The sequence below is a fragment of the Danaus plexippus genome, chromosome 24, assembly GCF_018135715.1.
Source record: "Danaus plexippus chromosome 24, MEX_DaPlex, whole genome shotgun sequence".
Classification (NCBI taxonomy): Eukaryota; Metazoa; Arthropoda; class Insecta; order Lepidoptera; family Nymphalidae; genus Danaus; species Danaus plexippus.
The window spans coordinates 3386797-3413656 of record NC_083552.1 but is presented as its reverse complement, the minus strand read 5'-3'; the positions used below and the strand labels follow the sequence as shown (position 1 = coordinate 3413656).

The following is a 26860-nucleotide window of genomic DNA, read 5'->3' as shown; positions in this document are numbered from 1 at the left end:
AGGTCAGATTGTAGATTATTCTATTGTAACATATGCCTTTACAGATAGCATATACATAATACTTACACACGTATATTTTTCCGTATTCAGGTAAGGTCGACATGATACTAAGTCTTTAAAAATCCAATTAACTCAGTGATTTCTATTTTATACGGTTACATAATACAACTTAAAGAATATAGTATTGCTCGCATGGTAAAAAGACTAACTCTATTATTAAGTCGCCACCCCTTTAGGATTACATAACTGATACGGTTTCGATAATTCAATATTGTTTTAAATGAATCTAAAGTTTTGTTATAGAAACATAATATGAGTACATCTATATTGCCTTAAATGATCTCGGCGGTTATTTGAATAGAAAATGTCACGTTAATGTTAATAGAATATCTAAAAACGGACAAATACGACGATATCACAACTTAATGCATTCAAAAACTAGTAATGACATCATCAGCTACTATAAAACGTATCTGAATCACGGCGTGTGTCAGAACTCGTGTCTATAACAGCTATACTTAGTTATTGATATGCGCTAACCGACTTCAAAGATGAGGGTTATCTGTTTTATTCGATACTATTTTCTTATAAAATATAATTATTCTGTATCATACATTTTTGTTAAGATTTTACAGTATTATATGTTTAATTTGAATACATAGATTGATTTATAAATATTGGAAGAGACGAAATAATTTTGTTTGTATGAAAATTGTTCGCATGTTTCATTTCTATTGATTTGTATCATATCTGTTCTCCAATTGTTTCAACATCCGCCTCGAAGTCTAAGAATAAGTTGGACTAATCACAATTTTATCTGTTTTAATGTTTCAAAAGATCGTTCGAGATCAAAGCCAACGGCCATTATAAAATAGTTTCTCGGATTTGTCATAGAATTTTTCATTAAACATATATATATTACGTAATTTAAGTACTTTTGCCTGCATTTTTTTTTGCAATTCTCATGTTTTATTCCCTACTTGTCATGGTAATGTAACTCTCGTTGCCAAATGTTGGGTAATTTCTCTATCTTACCCTGGAATGGCAGTCGTTTGTAGAACATCGTATGTGACTAATGTTCATTGTATTTTTCTATAAACTTCAACAAATCCATTACAATATTTAGTTAAAACTTACTTTATATATTACAGTGAATTATTTATCTAATACCGTTATATAAATCGTCATGAAATTTTATCTTCGTAAGATAAAAATATAATCTCTTGGTATCTAAAATGCCGCATTATAACTTATTTAAACTGCTTTTAAAATGCTGCTGTACATTTTTTTTTTAATGCAGATGATAACAAAAGTTACAGTTCTTTGCGTGTTTGTTTAGTTTATTTGGTGTTTTTTTTTTTATCCAATGCCACGAGGAAATATGTCATATCAGATGATGGTTTAACGTGAACAATTAATTCAGTGTAGTGGCGGTCCTCGAAGAAAACTGTCTCCTTCATTAATATTTAGTGAATTTCATACAAAGTTTTGAAATCAATTAGGTAATTGTTACATTTAATATAATTTGTTTTTTCGTTGCGATATATGTATTTAGTTGTATAAAGTTATGTTGTTGAAATGAAGTTCAATTGAATTGATTGTGTTATAGTTGATGTCGTAAAATTTTATCTTAATCTATTAACGGACAATTTTATTACGTTATATTTCTGTTAATAAATCTTTGAACAAGTACATAGACTAACTCAATTCCGTCAAATTCTTATTAAATTGATCCAATTTTGATCTAACTATCCATACTAGATGTCGTATACCTTGTCGCCTATAACTCCCCACTCAATCAGGGGTTTAATTGTAAAGTAAACTCTATCCACATCGGATTAAAGTTCATATCCCCAGTCAATCAAGGACATAATTTGTATTCCAGTTAAATACCAGTAGTTGGAATTGTGTCCGGTAACAGTACCACTTCCTTTGAACTGTCGTAATAGACTTTAGGTTAACTAAGTACTATAGTATTATGAAAATCGTTCAATTTAAAAGGAATAGAATTTTTAATTATATTATTCTTATGCTAAATCATTCTTAGAATTTAACATATAGAAGTAATATGTATTTATTGACACTTTAATTAACAAATTTTCTTTCTTTCAGGTCGCCACCTGCAGCATAATAGGGAGCCATACGCCGCGGCGGAAAGACGGGTGCGACACGCACTCGTGGTGAGTACTGGATTCCGTACATTTTGTGCCGCACGGCACTAGCATATAGTATAAGTTCCGCGTGATACCAATCCATAGTTATGCCGCACTATACTAATTCTTAGTAGCCAATCAAGGTTACATCGGTGTACAAAATTAAACGTATTTTGTTTTATTATATGAGAGTGATGCGATTTTTCAATAAATTCTTTTCCTTCACTCTTTGTAACATTACTTAACTTTTCAATCGGTAGTGACAACATCTTACTTTACTAACGTTAATAGATATTTCCAATAATAAGCAGTCATCTCGTTATATTGGTAACGATTTTCCATAAACATGCTACAATTCTTACAACAGTCAACATAAGCCACGGAAATTCCCAAAAGTCAATACCGTTCGGTAGTAATACCTCTATTACCTAAAGTTTACGGGCTTGTATGTAACCTAAATGTTACTACGGAAAGGTACATAAATCTTTTACGCCGAACTCTACTTTCATCATAAATATCCTAATACAATATCATAGCAAGCGGATCCCACGAAAAATCAGTATTATCTCATGATCTAGATGTTAGATTAAGGGCAAAATATATTTCCGTAGAGCGACACTTTTGTTTTTAACTGTATTTTCTTTTACTATTTACCATTCGTTTTATGTGCGAGTAAAAACATTTATCTGATTCTTATAAAAAAATTATTGGGGTTTAAATACATTTCTTTTCTGTCACGGCTTGAAACACCATGAAATATTAGGAATCAGATTTTTTGTTCCAATTTTTAATCGGAAAATAGTTTTTTTTTTAATTTATATAATAAAAAATCTAGTAATATAGATAAAAAAAAAAATTATATGTATTATTAAGTTATGTTCTTCGCATTTGGCTTACCGTACTGGTATACATGGTATTTGATAAAAAAAAATATCAGAACATCATTCATGTATATCATTTTTATCAAAAAGCAGTGAATGTCATGTAAAATAATTAGTTATCAAAATTTTGATCTCTTCAAATATCTTATCAAATTGTCACACCGACAAGGACGATGGTATCAGTGTTCGGAGGAAGAGCAAATATAAAAAATAATTCAGCATTGCACTTGTTTGACGATGGTTTTAATATTATATAAGATACGAGAACGCTATCAGAAATCAAATCTGATAATATACAGGAAGGCTTGTAGATGTACTTAATATTTTTAATTTATTTTATTATTTGACACGGACGTAAGTCGTGGTATTTATCGCGTCATATAAAGATAACTGTGACTTTGAGGAAATACGTTAACTTTGTTTAAGTATGTTTCATGCCTAACGAAACATCTTTATATATGCGTTTAGGAAATAATTTGATTTCCAAATAGCCATCTATCAATCTTTGAAAAATGTATATGCAATTGACGGTAGCAACTACGACGTAATGCAATTTAATATTTCAGTTACAGTTAAGCTGTTTAAAAGGTTTATTTAATTAAATATTAGTTTTCTTATAAGATTTTGTATTTAAATCCTTGTTATACAATTGTGTAGTCAGGCAAATATAATTTTATTTGACACACAGCTCACAATTTCTCTCTAGTATGCTGTCCCACAATCAGTTACACGATGTGAATACTAAATGCATTCGATAATGGCACTATGAATAAAATATTCGATTCGCAAACTGTGATGCCATCAACTTTGGCTACTATGGAAGGTATTTCGAAATATGCTGTCATTTTACATGTAAAAATAAACGGGTTCTGCTTACGTAATTGTATTATAATAGTCGGTACAAAACAGTTCCAAACGTTTTATCCCACAAATATAGCGATTATGCTTTAACTTTTCACGGGTCACTTAAAAACCTCTTTCTCACAATGGACACGAAACTATAGTGACCTAGAACTTGTGCAACGAAAACGCTTATTGTTCTTTTCCAACCATTTTGGCTTCAACAAAAGCCTTTGACTAAACAATGGTGCGGATGAGAAAAAAACAGTCATCAAAGCTTTAAGCGACATTTTATGGATGGTTCGCTGAACTCGGTTATTGGGTAAACTATTAGTAGGCTAGCAGAAAAAATGTAACATCAATACGGTCTCCCAACACTCGTAAATATAAAACAGTGTGCACAGATTTTGAAGCTATAAATTTCAAATCCAATGGCCGTTGGAACATGTCCCTCGGGGAAGACAAAATGTTTTGAAATAAAACCTCCGATGTCGATCTCTGTATATAGTCCTAACAAAACGACGTCTAAAAGTTGTTTTATAGAATGGTTCAAATAATTTGGAAACATTTATTTATTTTTCGTTAATTATTCATCTTTATCGCAATTGCTTTAACCTTTATAGCGTCATTTGTTGGTTTTTCGCCAACCCTTTCACTTTGCTTATCTAATATATTTACATATTTAATTATACCATTACATTAAAAACCAATTTTATCAAAAATGGCCCCTATAGCATACATTACCATAAAAAAGCCTTCATTCACGTGAACCATGAATGCGTTTAAAATTCCCTTATTTAGGGAAAGTTTTATGGCGAATCATATAATTAACAGTTTTTGTTAGTCGTTGATTAATCGATTTTCCTTTGCTTTCGGATTAAACTTTTTCGCATTATGGAACCCAATTAAGCAAGTAACGCATTGAAGCGATGGGTATAACTTTTAACGAACTTTTTCATTCTCATAATAGGGTTACGGCTTCAGCGGTATACTTTATGTAACCTGGTATGAAAGGATTGTAAAAGCCTGGATCTCATTTCTAAATTATTTTATCTATACAACTAAGATCAACTATCTTTCCAAAGTCGGTGAATGCCGCAAAATATTTTTTTTGTACGTTTTTGTACTGCGTAAACATTGACCGGTCATAACGGAGGATGGGATTGAGAGGTATACCCAAACTTTAATTAACTACCAGAACCTAAACCCATAGAGTAAATCACATCGGCTCGGTATATGAACATCTGAAGCTAATTCCGAGTCCATCCCTGTCTGGCAAAGGCCGTAGGTCAGATAGTGTGATTAGCGTTGAACAACCGTGGGTTGAATACTTGATCACTCTCATTCTATGATGTCCTGGTACTACACATCTTAATTACCGAATTCTATATTGCCTGAAATATCTTTTCAAGATCTATCTGCACTCATACAAAACAATTGAATACAATCAATATATCTTACAAACTACCCAGAAGTGAATTTATGACATGACAGAGATTTAGATCGAGTCATATAATTTGCTGATGCTAATATCAACAAATTGCAAAAGGCCAGGTGTGGCCAGCGATAAAGGTGGCGCTCACGCGATCTGATAGTACATCACGTCTATTGAAGGCTTCAGCGGTTAAGGCCGTCCAGAAAGTACAATTAATATTCATATCTAAAACATTTTGCCTGAAAATGTATCATTAAAGACAATTTTTATTGTTAATGTTAGATTTATCGAAATCACTGTAGTATAAAAGGATTGGTCACAATAAATACGAAAAAAAAATCTCATTAAGACGTTCTATTGTTAGAAATCGGGTATATAAAAAAAAAGAGTTTTGAGATCTAGATTTTAAGCTGTGAGGTGAAGTAATTATTACTTTAAGCATTTAGAAAAAAGAAGAACTACCTAGGTATGAAGAGATAAGGCATAAATAGCTAGTTTCTAAAATTTTAGTCTTCGGAATCTGCATATTTTTATCAAGTCTGTGGTTTAAAGGTGACCAAAATTGCAACATATCAGGGATATCAATAAAGTTAGAAGACTATTCAACATTAACAGACACTAAATACGTTCACATAAACGTTAGCAATAACCAAATTGTCGGGCGTTCTGTTCTACCACAAGTATCCAGAATATCCGCTGTGTTATTCTTAAAACAATAGTAAAATTGATTTTGTAAATTCGTTTTATAAATTGTGTTGGAATTCGTTGATCTGCGGTTTACGTGTGAATGTCTAACAATAAAGATAATGTAAACTGTACTCGTTGTAGCGGAATTTTACCTTTGTTTTAAGAGTTCCTTGGCTGTTGCGTCACCGTTCCAGATTTATTTCGGGATATCATGTACTGACTTTGTCTATTGATTTATTGTTCTCGTTTCTCCGTACATACAAACACTGTCCATCTTATACTCTTGAATGACAATAAAATTCGTAATAAACCAACAAATGTATTTAACAGTGTAACATAGATTATAATGTGATCTATTATAAGGAATATGAGTTGAATTTTCTTTAATTATTATTCTTGTATGTAATAACATGTCAAATTCACGGTAACGTCTGAACATCAATCAGTCCATTACCTACGCAACCTCGCATCCGCATCGATTTCGGAAATTTTCAATCGAGATTGTTTTCCCGTTCATGCCAAGTTTGCTGAAACACATTTATTGACCCATATGCCGAATTTTGATACGTTCTGATGTTATTCTAATATATTATATTATATGTATTATTATGAAAAATTTTATGGATTCCATTTTACAATCTTCATAAAAATATCGATCTAGAACATCTTCTGAAGTTTTGCTTATACATAAAACAGAATTAGCTATTCAGATATTCTTCTGTAAGCATTTTGGTGGTAATTTATTTTGGAAAAGCTAAAACTCTTCACTATATAAAGTTTTCATGAGTCAATAATGGACTGGGAATCTTAAATCTGGTTAGGACTTTTGAGTACTAGGCGTGCGGAATCTATTAAGGATTGGCCCTCGACCGACCTAATTGCTGTTCGTTCAACGACACTCAACCCGGATACCACTGTCGTGGGAGAAGTGAGATGATCGTTCCACCCCGGTGTCCGTTTAATGGCAAACACGTAGTCAACATTGACTATGAATATTTGATTTCAAGCATTAAATTTAATGATATTTTTATGTCAATTAACCGATATCTAGGAGTTTTAATGACGTTTTACGCTATGAACATAACAAATAAAAGGAGCCATTGTTGCGAGGAAATAATGACCAAAGTTAAATCATTATTGAAATATTCAAATGTATTGAAGATATGAAAAGCCGTACCCATATATATGATTGCTGAATGAATGGATTTTATAAAAGCTGCTCCGCAGTCGGAACCTCTTAAGGTATCCCATAAATTCATAGGATTAAATATGAATAATACTTTTAATCCTGGAATATCACCCCTTCACGATTCATACCAAGCTAAAAGGAGCTTGCTTTGATATAAAAGTTAATTTGGACCGTCTTATTTTGGAATGGCAGGTTGAATGTACCAGCAGTGAAAGCAACATATAGGTATTTTGGACTTTATTGCATTTCACGTAAGGGTTAGAATCGTCTAAATCTTGCAGGTTAACATTTGCAAATACGGCACAAATTTCCTCTCAAAACGTTTGTGTGTGTCCATAAAGTAGGAACACACAGGAGTTCCCTTTTATATATATTTTGTCTTTACATTATGAGCTACTTCACATTTTCTGCTTTAATATTACTTGTTTCGTAAAACAGATGTGCTGTGAATCCTGTTGTTTGTAGAAATAACACTTACAGTATAATAGAATTATATAAATTTATTTTAAATTTTCGATCGCTATTGAAACGGTATGGGACATTCAAATTAAAAATGTCCTTATCTTGCAGTTAAATTTTAATACACCCTTAGTATAAACCTTTTCTGCCCACATAGGATATACAATTTATAAGTATTAGATTGACCAAAAAAACAAAAATACAGTCCTTTTACGAGCCTGCGTTTTATTAGCACCTTTTTAAAATATGCACGATGCTGAGTTGGAGCGGTATGTCAGTATTACTGTGCCATAAAAACCGTTAACAGCTGAGGTGTGTACAAATGTTTTAAAAATACGCCTCAATTAAAACCCCTCGTATGTTATCCTAAATTTTTTAATCATGAAAAACAATACTTTCCCGTTTATTTGACGAAGTTCGTGGAACTTTTTATACAGCTTCAAAGAATTTGAAGTGATTTGTTTTCTTTCATTCTAAGATTTAATGTGCTTAGAAGGCGTTCCGAAATATTTAATGAAAGTCAAGCTAAGTAGAACGATCACTTTTCGTGAATTTATTACCTTGCTCTAATTGGATTGAAGGAATAGCTGCCGTCCTTGTGAATACTAGGTTAATAAAATGACTTCCAAATAGCAAGAAAGAATCTAACAAAACGTTTGTAAAGAGCATTCAATTTGCTATTTATTATACATTTCAATAATGAAATTTATTACTGTTTCTGTTATTAAAATACATGATGTACTGTCATTGTCCACACATCGTCGGCTTCCATGCTTTTTATATACGTTAGTTTTCTTTTTATCGTATTAAGCATCCCATAAAACATGATGTATAACATTCCAGTAAAATTCGTCGTTATTGAATTTTGTAATGTTTCAACACGTAAAACTATTTCTCGATTTTGATTATCGTCTTGTCGGTTTTAGATTTCTTTTGCATTGACTGTCCTCGCGAATGGACTTGTTTTAAATTATGTGATGGTATTTTGTTAATGTCGCGTTTTTATAAATGGTGTTTTATTTGCAGATCTAGAGGGAAGGGCGTGGTGCGGGCGGCGGCCGCGAGCCCGGCACCATGGCTACGGTGGAAGGGCGGCCGGCGCAATATGGCGTCACCCTTCGGCAGCTGCGCGAGCTGATGGAATCTCGCGGGGCCGAGGGGCTAGCCAAGATCAACGCGCTCGGCGGGCCTCAGGATTTATGCAAGAAGCTGTACACATCGCCCACAGATGGTTTGTACACATTAGATATAGATTCTTTACAGGACTGAGACCATTATCGGCATGATAATTAAGTTGAAGAAATTATGCAAGTCTAAAATAGAAGTTTTAGAATCCGTCAGCCGGCTTCCGAGTTTGATGTTCAATAAGATTTTGTTATTGGCACCAGACCCGTTGTCATAAATATCTCCTAATGACCCCGTCACGTCGCTGGTTGGTTTACAAAAATTTTTCACCCTAAGTGTAACAAGTTCAACCAGCAACACGGTAATGGCTTTACTAAATCTAAACATTAAATATTTTTAAAAACAATTTATATCGATACCCGTACTTATACTTGTTAAATAGTTTAACTTTAACCTATCGTAGGAGAGAAGAGAAAATATTCTATTATATTTAAAAACAATAAACGAAAAATATGTTGTTATAAAACATTTTATAAATCAGATAAAATGTAGTTTCACTGAAAAATCGACTCTTTGAAAACGAGTATGCAATCTCTCGCACAGGTGACCTTTTCATAACTCAATAAATTGTTAGGAAATTCACATTCAGTTGATACTTAGAGTGCATATTTTCATAACATAACTTCAATTCCGCGAAGTGATATATTCAAACAATATATCAGAAGTCGTTAGAGTCGTGAACTTGTTTACTTAGTATGTGCTGTTGCGTGACTTTCTTTAAGTTGAACATAACTTTGTTTCCGAAAGTAATTTTTCAATATGTTACTAAATTTACCAGACTTGTTATTTATTAACGTTTCCATATATTTTCCACATTTCAAGTCTTTGTTATGCTTCCAATGTTCTTACTATCATTCGCTCTTGGTGGAGTTACCTCATTAACATTATATTTATGTTATATGAAATTGTTTTCCGTTTTAACTGAAGTATTATCCCATTATAGTATTAATCAATTTACTTTGACAGACATTTAGGTCCGTCTAAGGAGTTGATAACTTAGGTGGAACCCTTTATCAAGAATGCTTTAATCAATAAATGCCTCTAAAAATGGGCGTTAAGGAAGCTCTTAATCTATTTAAGTCCTGAGAGACGTTTTTAAAAATATTAAGTACTTAAAAGTATGTCAAAAAAAGAAATGTATTAAAAAATAAATTTAAATTCATATTCTATTGAAAATTGCTTCATAAAGCGACTAACGTCTATCGAAGACAGAAAAGAGGTCTGATACAAACAGTGTTACAGTTTTGTTCCCTTAGGCTCAGTGACGTTATCATGGCAAAAATCAGAACGTGGAAAATGTCAGGAATACAGAGGCTATGGACACTGCTCATTTATTGATTTATACCGACCAAAAGAGCGTCCTATTTAAAATGAATGAAAAAGAAAATATGCGGAAATTATATCATAAGCCCATTAAAATAATAAATATTTAGTTATCCTTGAAGACATTGTAGGCTTAACATAAATGTTATCAGCTCACATGTCGCTCATCAAAAAGTAATTAGCGACAACTCAAATACTCTGTGACTCAGGTCGACCTTAGTGTACGGTATTCGAAAACTTTTAAGAGATTTTGTAAAGGGTTAGAAGTTTGAAGTTTTGAACCTCTTGGTATAGTTATTAATATTCATTAGCCTGTAATCATTACTGAAAACTGTTTGCGAGTTTTTCTTTGATGATATGAAAATGGCTGGTTGTTTTTTGATTAATTTTTATATACGGCTAAAGATCTAGACTATACGAGAACTTTAAATTAATAACGCAATCGTAAGGAAAACTATCATAATATACATGAAATATAAATTCTTGAATATAACAAGACGTTTGAAGATAACGATAATGGTTAAGGCATTACACATGATTCGCCAAAGAATTTTATGAGCACTTAACATTAGCGATGCCGTTAATAATGTTGGACATACATCTATGCTGTCTTATGTTGCTGCAAGTGCCTTTGTAAATAACCTCCACTTAAATCATATTCTTAGGGTAATGAACAAAATTTTTTCACAGTCTGTTGATTTTTTTTATATATATAATCTGTGGCATAACATGACAGTTTTAATTTCATTCCTTAATGACAGTTGAGGTCAATAATCTTTTTTACTTCTCCATCTATCGATATGGCACGTGTTCATTTACAATTAATTCGTGTCCCATTCAAAGCTCTAATAAAGCGCTCAGTCCGGTTCAACAAACTCTAATCGATACGAAGTCTTTTTAGTGTCTGTGCCATGAATGATAATGTTCACAGCGTTTTGTTCCGACGTCAGCAAATAGGGCAATAACCATCTATGTTACTTGTTTATACAGGGTGTATATATTTATTAATGTTGCCATGTACTAAGTAAGACCGATGGCTCTGTATATTGATTAAATATATATATTTTTAGAATTTTAATTGTTTCATTAATTTTTTTTCTTTTCTCATCAAGATGGTTGTCTTCGTCGATTGTTGGTATATAGACGCAAAACTAAAGTTACTTCAATCTGATTACGCAATTCTAAACAAATTTTCCATTCAACGAAAATATTTTACATTGTGTTTCATATAACGATTCGAACGCAGAGTAAGAAATACAAATTCAATTTGCGTTTTCATTGATGGCGTAGAATTTACTTGGGTTTCTCTTAACGCGCTTACAATGCACTAACACCTTTAAAGCAGCTTCTATCAAACGTGTGTATGTAGGTCAAGTTCAACGGGGGTTGGTGAGACGGCTTCTCGTTCTATTTCCATACCGCAAGGCTGATTGGTCCGATTGTCTTGTCTAGTCTCAGATAGCTTGATATCGATCGCTTAATAACTTGCGTGGGAAAATTGACCTTATATTGTTCTGCATTCTCTATTTGATTTTATACATACAAAGTGGAGGAACACCTAGATATGTCTATTTTGTTTAGTAAGTATTGACTGCAGTCTCGATTCCAGATATAAATATTACGACATATTCATTATTATATGTATAGCTTGAATTACGGAACAGTAAGGAGCGCTGCTTTATATTTATAAAAGATAAAGATAAAAAAGAGAAGTTAAAAGCAAACGCTAAAGAAATAGAAAACGAAAAGTATTATGAATGATGGATTCCTTGCTTGGGAAACTTCAACAACAAACCAACTTTATAAAAAGCTTATCTTTAATATTAATTTAATTTTGAATACAGTTAAATAATATAAATAACACGGGGCCATTTAAACATGAAAAATTACTAAATAATTTTCACTAGACACGCTAGCCGAGCCCCAAAACGATATAGCCTTTGCTTCATAAACGAAATATTGATCGCAATTTTAATTTACAAAAAATATATGCGACGATTAATTTACAGTACAATTTTACTTTTAACGACAACCCGCTGTATTGTAATCGAGATATAAATTAATTAATTTTAATGGTTGATCTGAATTATCCTCTTTTAAAGTTTCAATATATTTTTACGCTCAATTTGTCTGTGATACGGAAACTGAGCCTTTACTGAAAATTATAACTGTTATAAATAAAAGATAAATGTTAAAAAAAATTGCAAGAAATTTGCAGTGTAAACAATGGTTTTATAATCATAAAACAGTTTTCAAACGATTAAGCATTCTATTTACTAGATAATAAAGATGCTGTTTCCATAGCGTTTGTTTGCTTATTCTCCGCCAGTGATGGATCTTCCGTGTCAGACGTTCGCCTTAAAATGTTCTGAGCAAACGAAAAATGATCTTAGCATCTCTCCCGCGAAATGTCTTTATCTAGCGCAAGACGTCTTATTAGTCATATTCTCTCCAAACTCTAGCACCGCTACACTTAGAACGGAACACAATATATCTATAAGAGTGGCAACGAGCCAAAACTTCAATTACTGTTAAATCATTATTCAAAGATATATTTTTTTGTATCACATAAAGATAACATACTGATGCTTAACTGTATCAAGGAACTTTGCATTTAATAGACTAGATGCGGTCACGTCTAAAAAATGCGTATGCAAACCTTGTACTACAATTGAAATAACTAAGATATACCTGCAATGAAATGTGATATCATGAGATCATCAAGTTAATGTTACCATTCGTCATGCGATAAACTGTGATAAAGAAAAAATATACCTCACAACATAATACACCCCCGCATTACGGCTACAACGAAAGTATGTTAGCATAAATATCATTTTCAACGTCGCTGTATAAGAATAGTGTTATTTAAAATCTAATGCATCTAAAAGCATCTCGACTTAACCGGAATAGATCCAGATAACGGGGCTGGTCAAATCGCATTAACCGTACTGATGCACTGGCTATTCCTGGCTTTATAATAAATTTATATTACTAGTGCACATGATAAATTTATAGTAAATAATTATGAGAATAATTTGATTTCAATTGTTGTTTAAATGATGAATAAGATTTATGTAAATTTTAATGCTAAGTGAATACTCGTCTCGCTCTTGTTAATTAGTTTTGAATTATTGAAACTTCGACAATTCATACGATAATAGATATTAACAATTAATATAACGTTTCTATTATTTGACTGTGATTTAAACAAAAATCTAATTAATACCAGCCGTACATAGTTAGGTCAACAATATTATTAGATTAATTTGATGTTACCATTCTCAATAAACAGCGAAATATCTTCAAGGTTGAATTTTGTTTTGAATACGGACGTTTGGAGGCCGCTAAAGGACGTGATAGCAATCTATGCCACCCCCCATATCTTCGGAGAATTATCTAACCAGGTCTGTGGACTGCTCAATCGAAGCTAAAATGAACTGGCTAGATTAGATTGATCTATTATCAGCTCCGACTAGCTTTACTAATCAATATCTCCTAGGAGACTGAGCGATTGATGAGCTAGGAATCTACTGACCGAGTACCAGTGGAATTTCATTTTAACAGTATATAAATCATTAATTAATTAACTTAAATACATACTTACATTAATGTAAAGAAATATTAAAATTTCAATCGTGTTTATTAAGAAACTTCAACTATGAACAGTAGAACGGTCGAGGTTTTATTTTAAAATATCATTGTGGATAATGTTCGTACACATCAGTGTTCATATTGAAGATACAATGCCTTCGTCATCGCTGTGACGTCATGAGAATCCGTGACTAATGTAAATCCGTTTAACATTTTTAATAATAATTCGTTTTTATGTTCAATTTATTTTACTGATGATAGAATTACACTTTATATGATAATCGTACTTTACTTTACAAATTACATGGTACCAAAGTAATTTAATCGTCAAGTGAAGTAAAACATTACAGGCTTGTAGTATGTATTATGTAGATATATATATTCGGCAATAGTCTCACGTCGTATTGTTTTTGACAATTCAAATAAACGCCTCGCCAGGCACCCCTCTCGAACGTGACGCGACTCGCGGATGTAATCTAAGTGTATAAATATAAGAATACGAATTAAATTATTGCGTTATAACATTACTCAATATATATATATATATATAAGAATTAGGTTCATGCAAAGAAAATTAAATAAAAATTATTTACATTTCCTTGAGACATTCAGAAGAATGTTTTTCCACTTCCATATCGTTTTAAACTTTAATATACTATGTTCTTCGTACTTATATAAATTTGTGTCGCCTTTGTAGAATACAGCTTTGTCTGGTTAACGGAGAGACGTTGAAATAGTTTTCATTAAAATGTTCACTCGGTATTTTTTTTATGTTTTACAATTTTTAGACATAGAGCCTAAGTAACATTCATACGTTACAAGGTTTTAGATATTAAGCGGTTTTTATATAGTTTTGATATTTGTTAGCTAAATCTTTGAATTCGCACGCCATTTTAAGTTGTGGTGTTGTTTATAAATGTTTCTGTAGACTTTGAATTTCATTAGATACGATGACATCATCGCCAGCCGGCAAGTTAAATTATGCGTCATTGTTACGTCACCGATATATTAAGTTAGGCCATTCTCTTTGTATGTTAAGTTTTATTCTAAGTCTATATATAAAAGACAAGATTTCTTTTTTGCCTACTAAGATCAGTTTGACACTATTTCTACCGGAAACTACTTTGCCAGTTCGGTATAACAAACGAAATTTTGTTCGTCCAAGATTATAAACTTTTAATTAGATGTAAAAACTTATTTCATTATATTCGCAACAGAAATACATTATAGATAGATTCTAATGTAAACTTGTCTTTATATTTTTTATGATTTTCATATAATTTCAAATAAAACTTATCATCCCATTAATAGTTTTATGTATGTCAACCACAGATAAATAAAACAACGGAACATCACAAATAATTGCTTAAATTATAAATAAATTAATTGAATTAAATTATTATAATCCTGTGGTACGTGTCACATCGAATAATAGATGGTTTGCGACACTACACTGTACTCAAATATATTGAATTTTATCTCAATGTCGTTTGAAATAAAAACAATTTTAGTACCATTACAAAGTAAATTTAAATGTGTTACTAAACAGTCATATAGTGATGTATTATAATATTACGCAAAATTCTATTCATAATATAAAAAATGGGTGTATTGAATGTAAGGAAATAAATACTCAGAACAAATAAGTGCTAATTCGACCGTCGGCGCCGGTTTTGTTACTGCCCTGTTTTTCGTTGTCGAATCAATTCGGGTGACGTCACAGATCGACATCCCCCCCTAACGCCCCCCTCCGTCCACCCCCCACAACGGTATACATCCATTTCCCTTACATCCACTATCCTCTTGAATAGAAATACGGTTTCACACTAAAAGGAAATATTCTTCAATTTGTTACACAGCCTCTGATAAGGGAGACACATCACAGATGTTTCTGCCAGAACAAATTTTGTGCAGACATTCACAGGCTTTACATACAAATATAATTAACAGTTAATTATAGAAATTAACTTCTAATCTTTATTGAAAAAAGTCATCGTTTTGATTTATATATAAGTAATTCGGTGGATTCATATTCGAGATGCTGAGAATCTTGAATAACATTAATTAAACGCTTCGTTTTTGTTTAATATAAACCTCTCGGTAACTAAAACGCTCGGATGAGAAACAAAACAGGCATAAACTCTATATGATTGAACGTCCGCAGGTATTTCACCTATTGGTTAATGTTTAAAATAAATCATAAGCACCTTGCACACGTTAACGAGATAATTTTATATCGTCCCATTTTTTTTTTGTTACAACAAACTCGCAATTTCGGTTTAGAACCTATATAAAATTCATCTTTAGCTGTAAATCTTTAGCGCGGAACGTGAGAGTATTTACAATAATCGTATACGCTGTCTTCACCTGTCGGTGTGTAGAGGCTCTTATAATGTTAGACGAACTACTTCACTGGCGTAAGTCTAAAACAAATAACCAAAATATTCCCAACACACGTTACACAAGCAACGTTATTGAGGCACTACATCATATTATTTACCGCAGCCACAGCTTAATGCGCTAGGCAGAGTAAACTATAGGAAACAATCGGCTATTTTTAAATGTTTATACTTGAAGGAAGATCTCGAACAGCGCATGTATGTGGCCTACGACAGCGCGTTTCTTAGTGTGTTTTAAGATACTATGCAGTACAATAAATGCAAGTTTTATTTTAATACAACGATGATGTATGCGATTATAGTCAGACGTTACAGTATCATGATGACAAACTGATTGATTTATTATTTTTATTTGGCAGTCGGCAATTGTTTGAACATGACTTACGTAACCATATGATGTCATTCAAGGCAACAACATGGGAATTTGTGACGAATGTATAATGTTATTAAGTTGAAAATTATTATAACATAAAGCCGGATAATATTTTATATGTTTGTATGAAATCACTAAAATTCTTTTGATATTACAATCAAAGCCTTTGCGTATATATATTTTTATTTAGTTTAAATATATATTTTTTAAACGTTCGTCTCATTAGTCACATGATTTCTGATGTTCCCAGACACATAGAAACTAATTCCGAGACATGTTTTGCGACGTGCAGAAATAGATCTCAGCGGGTACTATGTGATCTCCCTGCGTGACGCCCGCCGCAGCTTCCGTCTCACTCTAGCGTACAACCTGCTTATATACCCTTCCTGTTCTTGCGCACTCGGTTCATTGTTTTAAAATGTAGCTCTGGTTGGTGCGGCCGGCCTGAAATAGGCCGGGAGCGTCTGAAGCTGTAGTTTCGGGATATCGAAAGCTATCGCGAGGTCACTGTCGGAAAACTTCGTATAACTACACTACCACCATTATTATTTATATTATCAAATGTCACGTATAATTATGTACTTCGCATCTAATCGTATATAAAAACACGTTATTAGTTGATTATAATCCCGGACAGCACAAATTGTAATGTTATACGTAATTCTTAATAACCCCGCCGGAGCCTATTGTTACGAATTGCTGCTACCAGCAATAAGCAATTAGTATATTGTTTTCATAACAGTAGTTTCCCTCGCTTTAAGTTTTCCATTTTCAGTCGGTCAGGCGGAATGTATCAGAGCTATCGGTTTTAATCCAGGCTCAGAATATTTTTTTATAAATTTTAATATTAATGTGACTTTTTTTTTTTTATAATAAAATAACGGATAATGATTCGAGAACATTAGTTCTATTTAAATGAATACTCGCTAAAGTCTAGGTCTCATTATGCTACTAATGTTTTTAGCTATATAATAAACGAAATTCTATATAGTGAAATAACAGTACTAGACTGCGAAAATTTTGTATGTATTTGTACGTTTAACATTAAGTAACTATTATAATAATTTAAGTATGGGAGCGATTAAAATAAGTTTATATTAATTTCATACGTAGGAACTATTCGATAAGAATATGTATACTCGAATATTATTTATCTCCGAAGATACCACGGCTAGTCTATTGTTGTAAGCGGCAATGCCGTTAATTCCTGTCTATTTTGGACCATCTATAATCGTCATAGCACGTTCTATCTTGTGACATAATTTAATATCATACAATCTCTATAAATATAACACAATTATGGCGTGTACTCGACTTTGGCAAAGTTCAACACATATATGATATCTAACAACACGGTAAATCTAATTCGTTTGCATATCCCTTTGGCAGGCTAAGTTGTCGCTGCTATGAACCAGTAAACAAGAACCCTGACAGTTCATTGGCTTTCGTTTATGCCGTATATCGATTGTAAGGAAAGGGAAACGGGGGAGATCTATGCCGGTGGTTAATAGAAATTTGGCACGCGTATACAAATCTAATACGATTAATGTATTATATGTACGTTATGTTTTTCAATATCTACATACGTATTTGTAAATGATAGTGTCTATGTATAACATATCTCACGCCAAGCATTCGTGTAATACCTTTGTTAGAGACAGGGCTTCATCACGTGATGTAAAAGATATTTTTCAATGTATTCTCATATTATATTACCGTCAAAAATAAACTATGTAGATGTCATAATTAAATTTTATGTGCACCATAAAATTTCGAGCGCCGTTTTAAAATATTTCGTATACTTTCACATTCAAGAAAATCGTAGTTATATAGTGACGTCTCCACTGTTCAGGCGACGTTTTGCGGACGTCAATGCGTTCGACGTGACGTTCGAGACGTCCAGACGTATTTTCAAATACCTATGCTGACACCTTCAATAATAATTATAATATACAAGGTGTTCAGTCTGTGACGTCTGTTAGTCGGGCTTTATGGTATTATTAGTAGTATATTAGAACTTAAAATATTTTGGTCAGAATTGTAGTACATTACATAATGAATCATAATCTTAAAGAATAATTACATATACGTTTTTTTTCTGTGGCTTCATACTACATAGAACAGCCAGGACATGGTCCCGCAGGAATTGATAGTTTATTTTATTCTGATGTCTGATGCATAAAATTGCATCAAAATCCCTTCAGTAATTTCAGTCAGAAGTCAAACAAACATGCAGACATCCTCACAATCGTTTATTATATTAACAGCAGGATTTATATATAAGTATATTTTTAATTGGATTCCGTACATATGTCGTTTTTATCGCTATACGTCCCGTCAATCCGTAGACACAGAGAGCAGTCCATATTGGAACAATGTCTGCTTTATTTAACCACCGGTGTTTCATTAAGCGTAGTAGACCGCTCGGAAAGCAATTTAGTTTACTAACAAATTCTTTATATACTACCACTTTAACCTCAGAGCTTGGTTCACTTATGTTACTGCGGACTTAACACGGTAGTTTTATATTATTCCCATATTATGTGTAATTTGTTGTTCTCAATTATTATGTATTAGGATTACCAGATTATTTCTGGATTAATTTTACCTACATACAACGTAATTTCGTTCCAAAAACTTCTAATCTTGAATTAAAACACTATAACAAAATGGCCGTCCATAGATAGTTAAAAAATTGACGTAACGATAAACAGTTGATAATGAACTATGAAAATTATTCTTTTACTAGTATTATATATTTATTCTTTTGCTAGTAGTATATAAGTATTTAAATATTTTTCTTTACACATACACGATACATACCTACTATAAGTAATTTTATTGTACGTATAACAAAGATACGTAAATCTTATATGAATCACATTTTCCTTAAAATTCTCGAGTATTTCACAACTTCGAACTTCCCGTGCATAAGCTATATTTGGTTACAGCCACCGTCTTCCGCAATCCCTGACCACAGAGGATACCAGTCGTTATTATCTACACAATAAGATCTAAATCTTCATACATCCGATACACCACATTAAATGTATTGAACACGGCTTTCATTTATCAGGTTTCAGAATGTTGATAATAGTCTGCTCTATATGAAGTACTTAGAATTCAAAAAAATATTATATACGTATGAAAAACTTTTAATATCACATATTTTAATATGAAACAAGTTAGTTAAATTTAATCGATAGATACTGCGGATTAAAATTGTATATAATGTATATTTAAACAAATAGCTGCAAATAGTTTTGTTGGAAAAATGTTCTTTCGTCTCGTTGTTTGTAGTGATTGCTGCAATTTATATGCGAGCTTTGGGAATTTGACATTTGGACGGCTACCAAACGTATGGAAGGACGTTATCCACGCGTGATTACGTCTACAATTAAACTAATCGCTTCCTACGATTTCGCCTGCTCTCGCTCGAACATAACTAAAAGATATTTCTCCCCCTAAAAAAACGTCGTCTCAGATAATAATAATTACTGAATTTTCATAGTTTTTATATGGAATCGATTGATTATTAGTATATAACGGGGCGTTGTTCTAAAATAAATTAACACTTCAAAATATCTGTAGTATATTATCGTTGGATTTTTAATATTGTATATCTTCTATGACGTTGTATGTTTAAAGTTTTAATTGGTCAGATAGTAAATGAAAAAGTACGAGTACATGTTCATGTTAAATCGTATGAAGTGAGGACTGAATTAATAGCTTGAGTTTTTATCTGATGTATTACGTTACTTAAATTCTCACTTATTTACTATCTATTTAAGTCTCTATATAATACCAAAATTAACTCAAACCAATTCGATCCGATGTTTCACGTACATTCGTTCCCATTGTTATAGAAATTTTTATTTATTACAATTTTTTTTGTGTGTAAAGATAATTGCTAATGTACTTATGTTTACGTTATATTGATTTACATGGAGAATATTTGTAGTGACGTCATAGCAGAGGTTTTCATTCACATCCACTTATATTTTTATAGCTCTCCTGTAGCTCCGAAGTGTATTAAATTCTGATCATTGTTTATTTTTAATATGCATCAAGAATATCTTATCGACCGGAACATTTCTATAAATTTTTTAACTGTTCGTTTTTATAAAAAATTTTAACCGACTTCAAAAAAACTAGGTTCTCAAATCATCTGTATTTTTTTTACATGTTCGTATTTATGTGCAATTTATATATGTATTTAAATAAATACAAATTCTATATATTATACGAATTTCGTTTAAATAAACTATATTAAAGTGAATTATATTCTCGTTAACTGTACGAATCGTCCAAGGTTATCGGACCGTGATAAAAAATAATCTTTTTTGTTACCTTATTTACCTTACTTCACTTTCACTGTTTTTTTTTCTATTACTAGTTACGTAACGTCTGGCGATGAGTGTTCTGATTATTTACTAAGTGATCAAATTCTGTTTTCGTTGTTGTTTTCACGTTAATTTGTTTGTTTTGTTTCATTTTATAAATGTATTGCAAATTATACGAAACGAATGAATTAGTGATTTTATTAAATATATAAACTTGAAGGTCAAGTTAAAAAAAATACTGAGAAACAAAATAAATAGATACAAGAAAAAGATAAAAATCTATTTACTTTTAATATGATGTATAAAATGAATTTATACAGAATCATCCTATTAGTTATATATAAGGCATGTTAGAGATTTGTTTATTTTGATAGTGTAACCGTCAGAATGGTGTTCCTATAAGTATCGAGAACGTCGTTAGATTCGTTTTAGTACAATGACGCGAATTAAATTGGGGATTATTTATCAGCATCCGTTGTGACATAGCTCTTAATTATCCACATCCCGCCAGCGAAACACCCAATTTACCTTGTTTAGACGGAATTGGTTAATTTTTTTTTGTTTAATTCACGGTCAAATCTCTCAATTAAATATGTTGGTTGAATTACAATTTTATAAAGAATTTAAATTATATATAAAAAAAATTAAAGTGTATTTATCCTTTATGCGTGAAACTTCGTATTATCATAGAATATTCAATATCGATTTCTAACAAAATCGCATTCAAATCTTAAGTCGCATACGGACATTGCGACAGTTCTTTTAAATTCCTAATCCTCTCGTATCTTCAACAGTCATGACCTGACTGATGCTTTGAAACATCTGCCTTATGCAATATCACGATTCCAGTCAATATTATAAGGTCTATATATCTACATATTATATCACATAAAATATAATTAGATGTACTAAAGCAGATATTGTAATAGTTTGTTTTATTATAAAAATATACCTAAATTCAAACGTAATCGGACTCTAGTTTCTTCTAATCTTTTTAAATAATAACAGCGCCGTCTCGATTAAGTCTATAACGTATGTACGTATATATATATATATATATTTTTACTATTAACTAGTGACGCTAGTGTATTGTGTATTGGCTTGGTATAAAGCCAAATATTTGTCCTTAACGATCGTTTACACACGCTAATGATTAAATAATTCTGTAGCAGCCCTGGGAGAGTTGTTCTGAAACATTGATGTACTACGATAAACAGAATTAAGAAAGTTAATAGTGCGGTCTTAATTTTATAGAGAAAATACTATATCTATGATGTACATAAAATATTGCTAAACATAGTTTGTTTGTTGATTTCGATATAATTTTTATATTGTTTTAATTACATGCTTGTATTTTATTTACTTTGCAACATAACATTTTAAGATAGGCACTTAATTTATCAAAAAAAGTTAACAATACTGTCCTTAGTCGATTGCAAGATATAACGTTGTAACGAAGTACAAAAATTTCGGTCATTATATCATAAATCGAATTCCGTGAATATAAAAACATAGAGATAAATATAATGTATATAACCAAATAAATGTATTTCAAAACAAATTTATTATGTACGCCAATAAATAGTTATGAATTATAATTTATATGTCAACAACAGATATATCCAGTGTTAACTCAATGCCGGAAGTACGGAAATAGATCTATAATCGTAAAACTGAGAACCATTGAAACGATATTACTCATATCTGTACGTGCACTGAGTTTTGTTTTATCCCGTAACTCGCTAACGATGATTATTTTACAAGTAGTTTTTTTTAACACAATATTAACACGTTAAGCGAAAATTTTCACTCACTAATATCGAATTACAAAATATAGAAGAAATACATAAGACTGCTTTTTATATAAAGTAAGGAAAACAAATAAATATATTGAATAAATAGTACACCACACACACACACACACACACACACACACACACACACACACACACACACACACACACACACACACACATGAATTCAACACACATATAATACGTCAATACTTCACGATCTATCAATGTGTGTAATGTCACTAAATGTCAAACATAATGACATTTCTGTTCTACTATTGAACTTGACATAATCAATTAATTATAGTCGAGTATCGACCGTTCGTTGATAACTAGATGTAATGAAAGATAATCTGAGCTAAAAATACGATACGTGATAAGTACATGTAAAGATTTTTTGACATGAATACATGAAATAACGCAGGTATGGCGTAAATAATTTTATAAGTCGCTACCGGAACACAGACTAGTCTAGATTTCATGTTGGTTATGTACGTAGTTTTCGCAAATAAAAACTTTTTTTAAAAACAGTAAGATAGTGTGTTAGCTCATATTAAATTGTAAAATTTACGAAAACTATTTCAGAAAAACTGTTTAATAACATAAAAAATAAAAATTTGTTGATCTCTTCTTTGTGTTAACTTCTAAACCGGGCTGATCATGATTTTGGATAGAGTGCAAAAATCATTAATTATGATTATCATAAAATTAATTAGAAGAAAATATATTGGAATTAATTCATATTGATGGTTGTGTTTGTATCACAGGTCTTAGCGGGTCGAAAGCGGATCTGCAGCACAGGCGAGAAGTGTTCGGTTCCAACCTCATCCCTCCGAAACCTCCGAAGACCTTCCTAACCTTGGTATGGGAGGCCTTGCAGGACGTCACGCTCATCATATTGGAAGTGGCCGCTGTTGTGTCCCTTGGCCTGAGTTTTTACAAACCGTCCGAAGACGAAAGCGATATCGGTGAGTTAATTTCGATCAATTGCATACTAATGATAAATTGTAAATAACATTTATGTGTTACGTAAGCTTAATCTGGATATACAAGTATATTATATCATATAATGGAATAAATTCCAATCATTCAAACGACGCGGAGACGTAAAAAAAATTGCTACCCACGCCCGCGTCTCAGCCAAATAGTTTCATTGGCCGTCACCGAAACAGCAGGACATAATGGATCTTCAGTATACATGTATATAAAAACATCTTGTACATTATATACCTAACAGTCCATTGATATTAAGTCCGCGAAATCAGGTAAATAGAAAGGAATCCCATTGTATAAGTGACCATAATTAATGTATGTATTTTCTCTTTCCAATAACTAAATGGATACATTAGACGACCCTGGTAAGAATATCAGATCTAAATAATGATAAATGTGATACCTGCACTTGCTCGTTTTATAGTGTGACCGAATATATATATATTATATATAGCATATATATGAGATGATGTTAAATGATTGCAATGTGTGATTTTTTAAGTTGTAGTGTCTAAATTGTAAATCCTCTCTCAATCCTATATCTTCCTACCATGATATCGAATTCGTGACACAAACGATATCAATTCGTGTTATCATGGTACAGGGCATGTTATGATTGTTTTGCTTCGTTAGTTTTTCACAAGTAGTCTCACCCCGGCTCTTACCTATCCTATTTCTAACATAACACAGGGACGTTATAGATAATTACGTACGTGACTTTTATGAAATAACAAACACGTAGTGTTACAAAAACTTTTGTAATTGTAAATAAATTTATTTAATTTTAACGCTTCTTAGATTAAAATGCTGTATGTAGATGAAATAATTTCTTGAGCCTTATAAAATGTTTGCTACAATAATTATCTATAATTAAAACAATCGTAAGTTCGATTATGAATAACTGTTAATCAATATTATTCCACTTACAATCTCGAATAAAAAATACATGCATTTTAATATAATTATTTTCTAGTTTCATAGTTCATTATAATAAATATTTAATATAAATAAATGTACGTTTGATTATGTCGGAACATCACTCGTGTTGAATGGTCCGCATTGTGCAATAAAACTTAATTTAAATCACTTATCACATTTTCCCACATATATTAATTTAATACGAATATGTTTTGTTTATATTTATTTTTGTTTCGTAAACCTCTCTACCCGCTAGACGCTTTTTATGTGTGATGTGTGTAGATAGTATGAGGACTTAATCTCATATAAAAACAGACAAAATAAAATATCAAATGAAAAGTATAGACATTATTAAATTTAAAGCATAAACGCATTGGAATAACGTCTAAAATCGACCGTTTGAAAATATTGAATAAATTTTCAGCACATCTGGACGAAGAAGAAGGACATTATCAATGGATCGAGGGTCTGGCTATTTTAATATCTGTCATAGTTGTCGTTATAGTCACCGCGTTCAATGATTACACGAAAGAGAGGCAATTCAGGTAATTCGACAATCTGTACATATATGTAGTTAATGACGGGCCTGTTAAGCAAGAGATTCTTCTTCCAGAGGGCTGCAGTCAAGGATAGAAGGCGAGCACAAGTTTGCTGTTATACGCGGCGGCGAGGTCAATCAGGTGCCGATAAGTGAGATCGTCGTGGGCGATATATGCCAGATCAAGTACGGCGACCTGCTGCCTACTGACGGTGTACTGCTGCAGAGTAACGACCTGAAGGTAATACGGAGGATTACTTATGATTACCATTGATTACAAAATAAATAGTATTTCAGCTGGAATAATATTATAATCGCTTACCATTTCGTATGTTCAAAGTTAGTAACACGTTAAAATACAGCTGGTTTATTCAAAATGCTCGCGGCCTTTATCATCACGTCCCCTAGATAAAGGACACGATAAGGTTTTAGTAATCTTTGTAATAACTGATAATCAGGTTATTGGGTTATCAACAGATCGAACGTTCGATATATAACAACTTAACCCTGAGGCCTCGGCTCACTGACAAATGAGGCCTTCGTTAAAGTTGAAGGCCCACTATAAAAGGGATATAGCGGAGTCTATATTTGAATTCAATCATTCTATACAGAGATCATTAATTAATGTTTTTTAAATACTTTTGAAATGTATGTATATAAAATTAAAAAAATATATTTTTATATAAATATTTGTTTCCGTGTTGCATAATGTCATTAATTAGCAACGAGTCAACAGCTCGTTTTATCACTGCACCAATATGCCCGCGTCAATTTCAACTCATCTGATAAGAATGCGAAATGATAATACTGATTTGATAACGTTTACGCAAATGGTGCTTTTTTATGTAATGTTTTCAACGAAATATATTTTATCAAAGTCATCTATCGAAGCTGTAAAAAAAAGTGAATATCACAATTACATTTAATGACAACGAATTATGTTTTTCGTTTAGAAATTCAAGCTTTATTTAAGATCGGATCTCATTTCCATGTCTCTGCTATGAGATGGTCGAACCTGCTTGTAGATGATAATAGATTCATTACTTCTTGTATGTAGAGTGTGTTCGTGTTTTAGATCGACGAGTCATCTCTGACGGGTGAATCGGACCATGTTAAGAAGGGAGAATCTTTTGATCCCATGGTGCTATCTGGTACACACGTTATGGAAGGTAAGACACACACACCGTATATAAAACGTGACCTACAACTTTAGAGACAGAATGATTGAATATGCCTTTCAAGTTATACTTGAAAAATTAACTGATTTAACCCTTGACCTTGATATCTCCAGGCTCCGGTAAGATGTTAGTGACAGCTGTCGGTGTGAACTCTCAAGCTGGTATCATCCTCACGCTCCTTGGTGCAGCCGAGACGAAGGAGAAACAACAGAAGAAAGGTCAGTGGACAGGGTGATTGTAGGATGTATGTATGTGGCTACGGATGTCCATGAAATAGAGTGCATTCCAAAAAGAGTACAGATGAAATAGAGTAGGTTAGAAATAGGGTAGATAAGAAATAGGAAACATTTGAAGTAGAGAAAACATATTAGGGAGTGAGAAAAACTCTTATGTTAAAATTTCAATATTAAATAAATTAATTCTATTTAGTTATGCTATAAAAATATATAGTAATGTCTGAGTATAGCCTAAAACATCATAACCATATATCCAGTAAAATATTGTACTATCAAAACATTGCTCATTTAGTCATAGCTTCAAGCGTTAGTTCAGCTACCTGCTTAAGCAAAATAGACTTTA

General features: G+C 32.0%; 1 protein-coding gene across 11 annotated transcripts in view; it reads left to right on the top strand.

Moving 5' to 3' along the window:
• Positions 1 to 26860, top strand: part of LOC116776005 (plasma membrane calcium-transporting ATPase 3) — a 97789-nt gene that overhangs the window by 50696 nt on the left and 20233 nt on the right. For all 11 annotated transcript variants that reach the window (XM_061524239.1, XM_061524240.1, XM_061524243.1 and 8 more), the window contains 7 exons: positions 2113 to 2180; positions 8671 to 8875; positions 23422 to 23622; positions 24990 to 25110; positions 25179 to 25344; positions 26179 to 26272; positions 26395 to 26499. In XM_061524239.1, the coding sequence (XP_061380223.1) occupies positions 8719 to 8875; positions 23422 to 23622; positions 24990 to 25110; positions 25179 to 25344; positions 26179 to 26272; positions 26395 to 26499 (844 nt within the window). In that variant the 5' untranslated portion in view covers positions 2113 to 2180; positions 8671 to 8718. The remainder of the gene's footprint in view (positions 1 to 2112; positions 2181 to 8670; positions 8876 to 23421; positions 23623 to 24989; positions 25111 to 25178; positions 25345 to 26178; positions 26273 to 26394; positions 26500 to 26860) is intronic.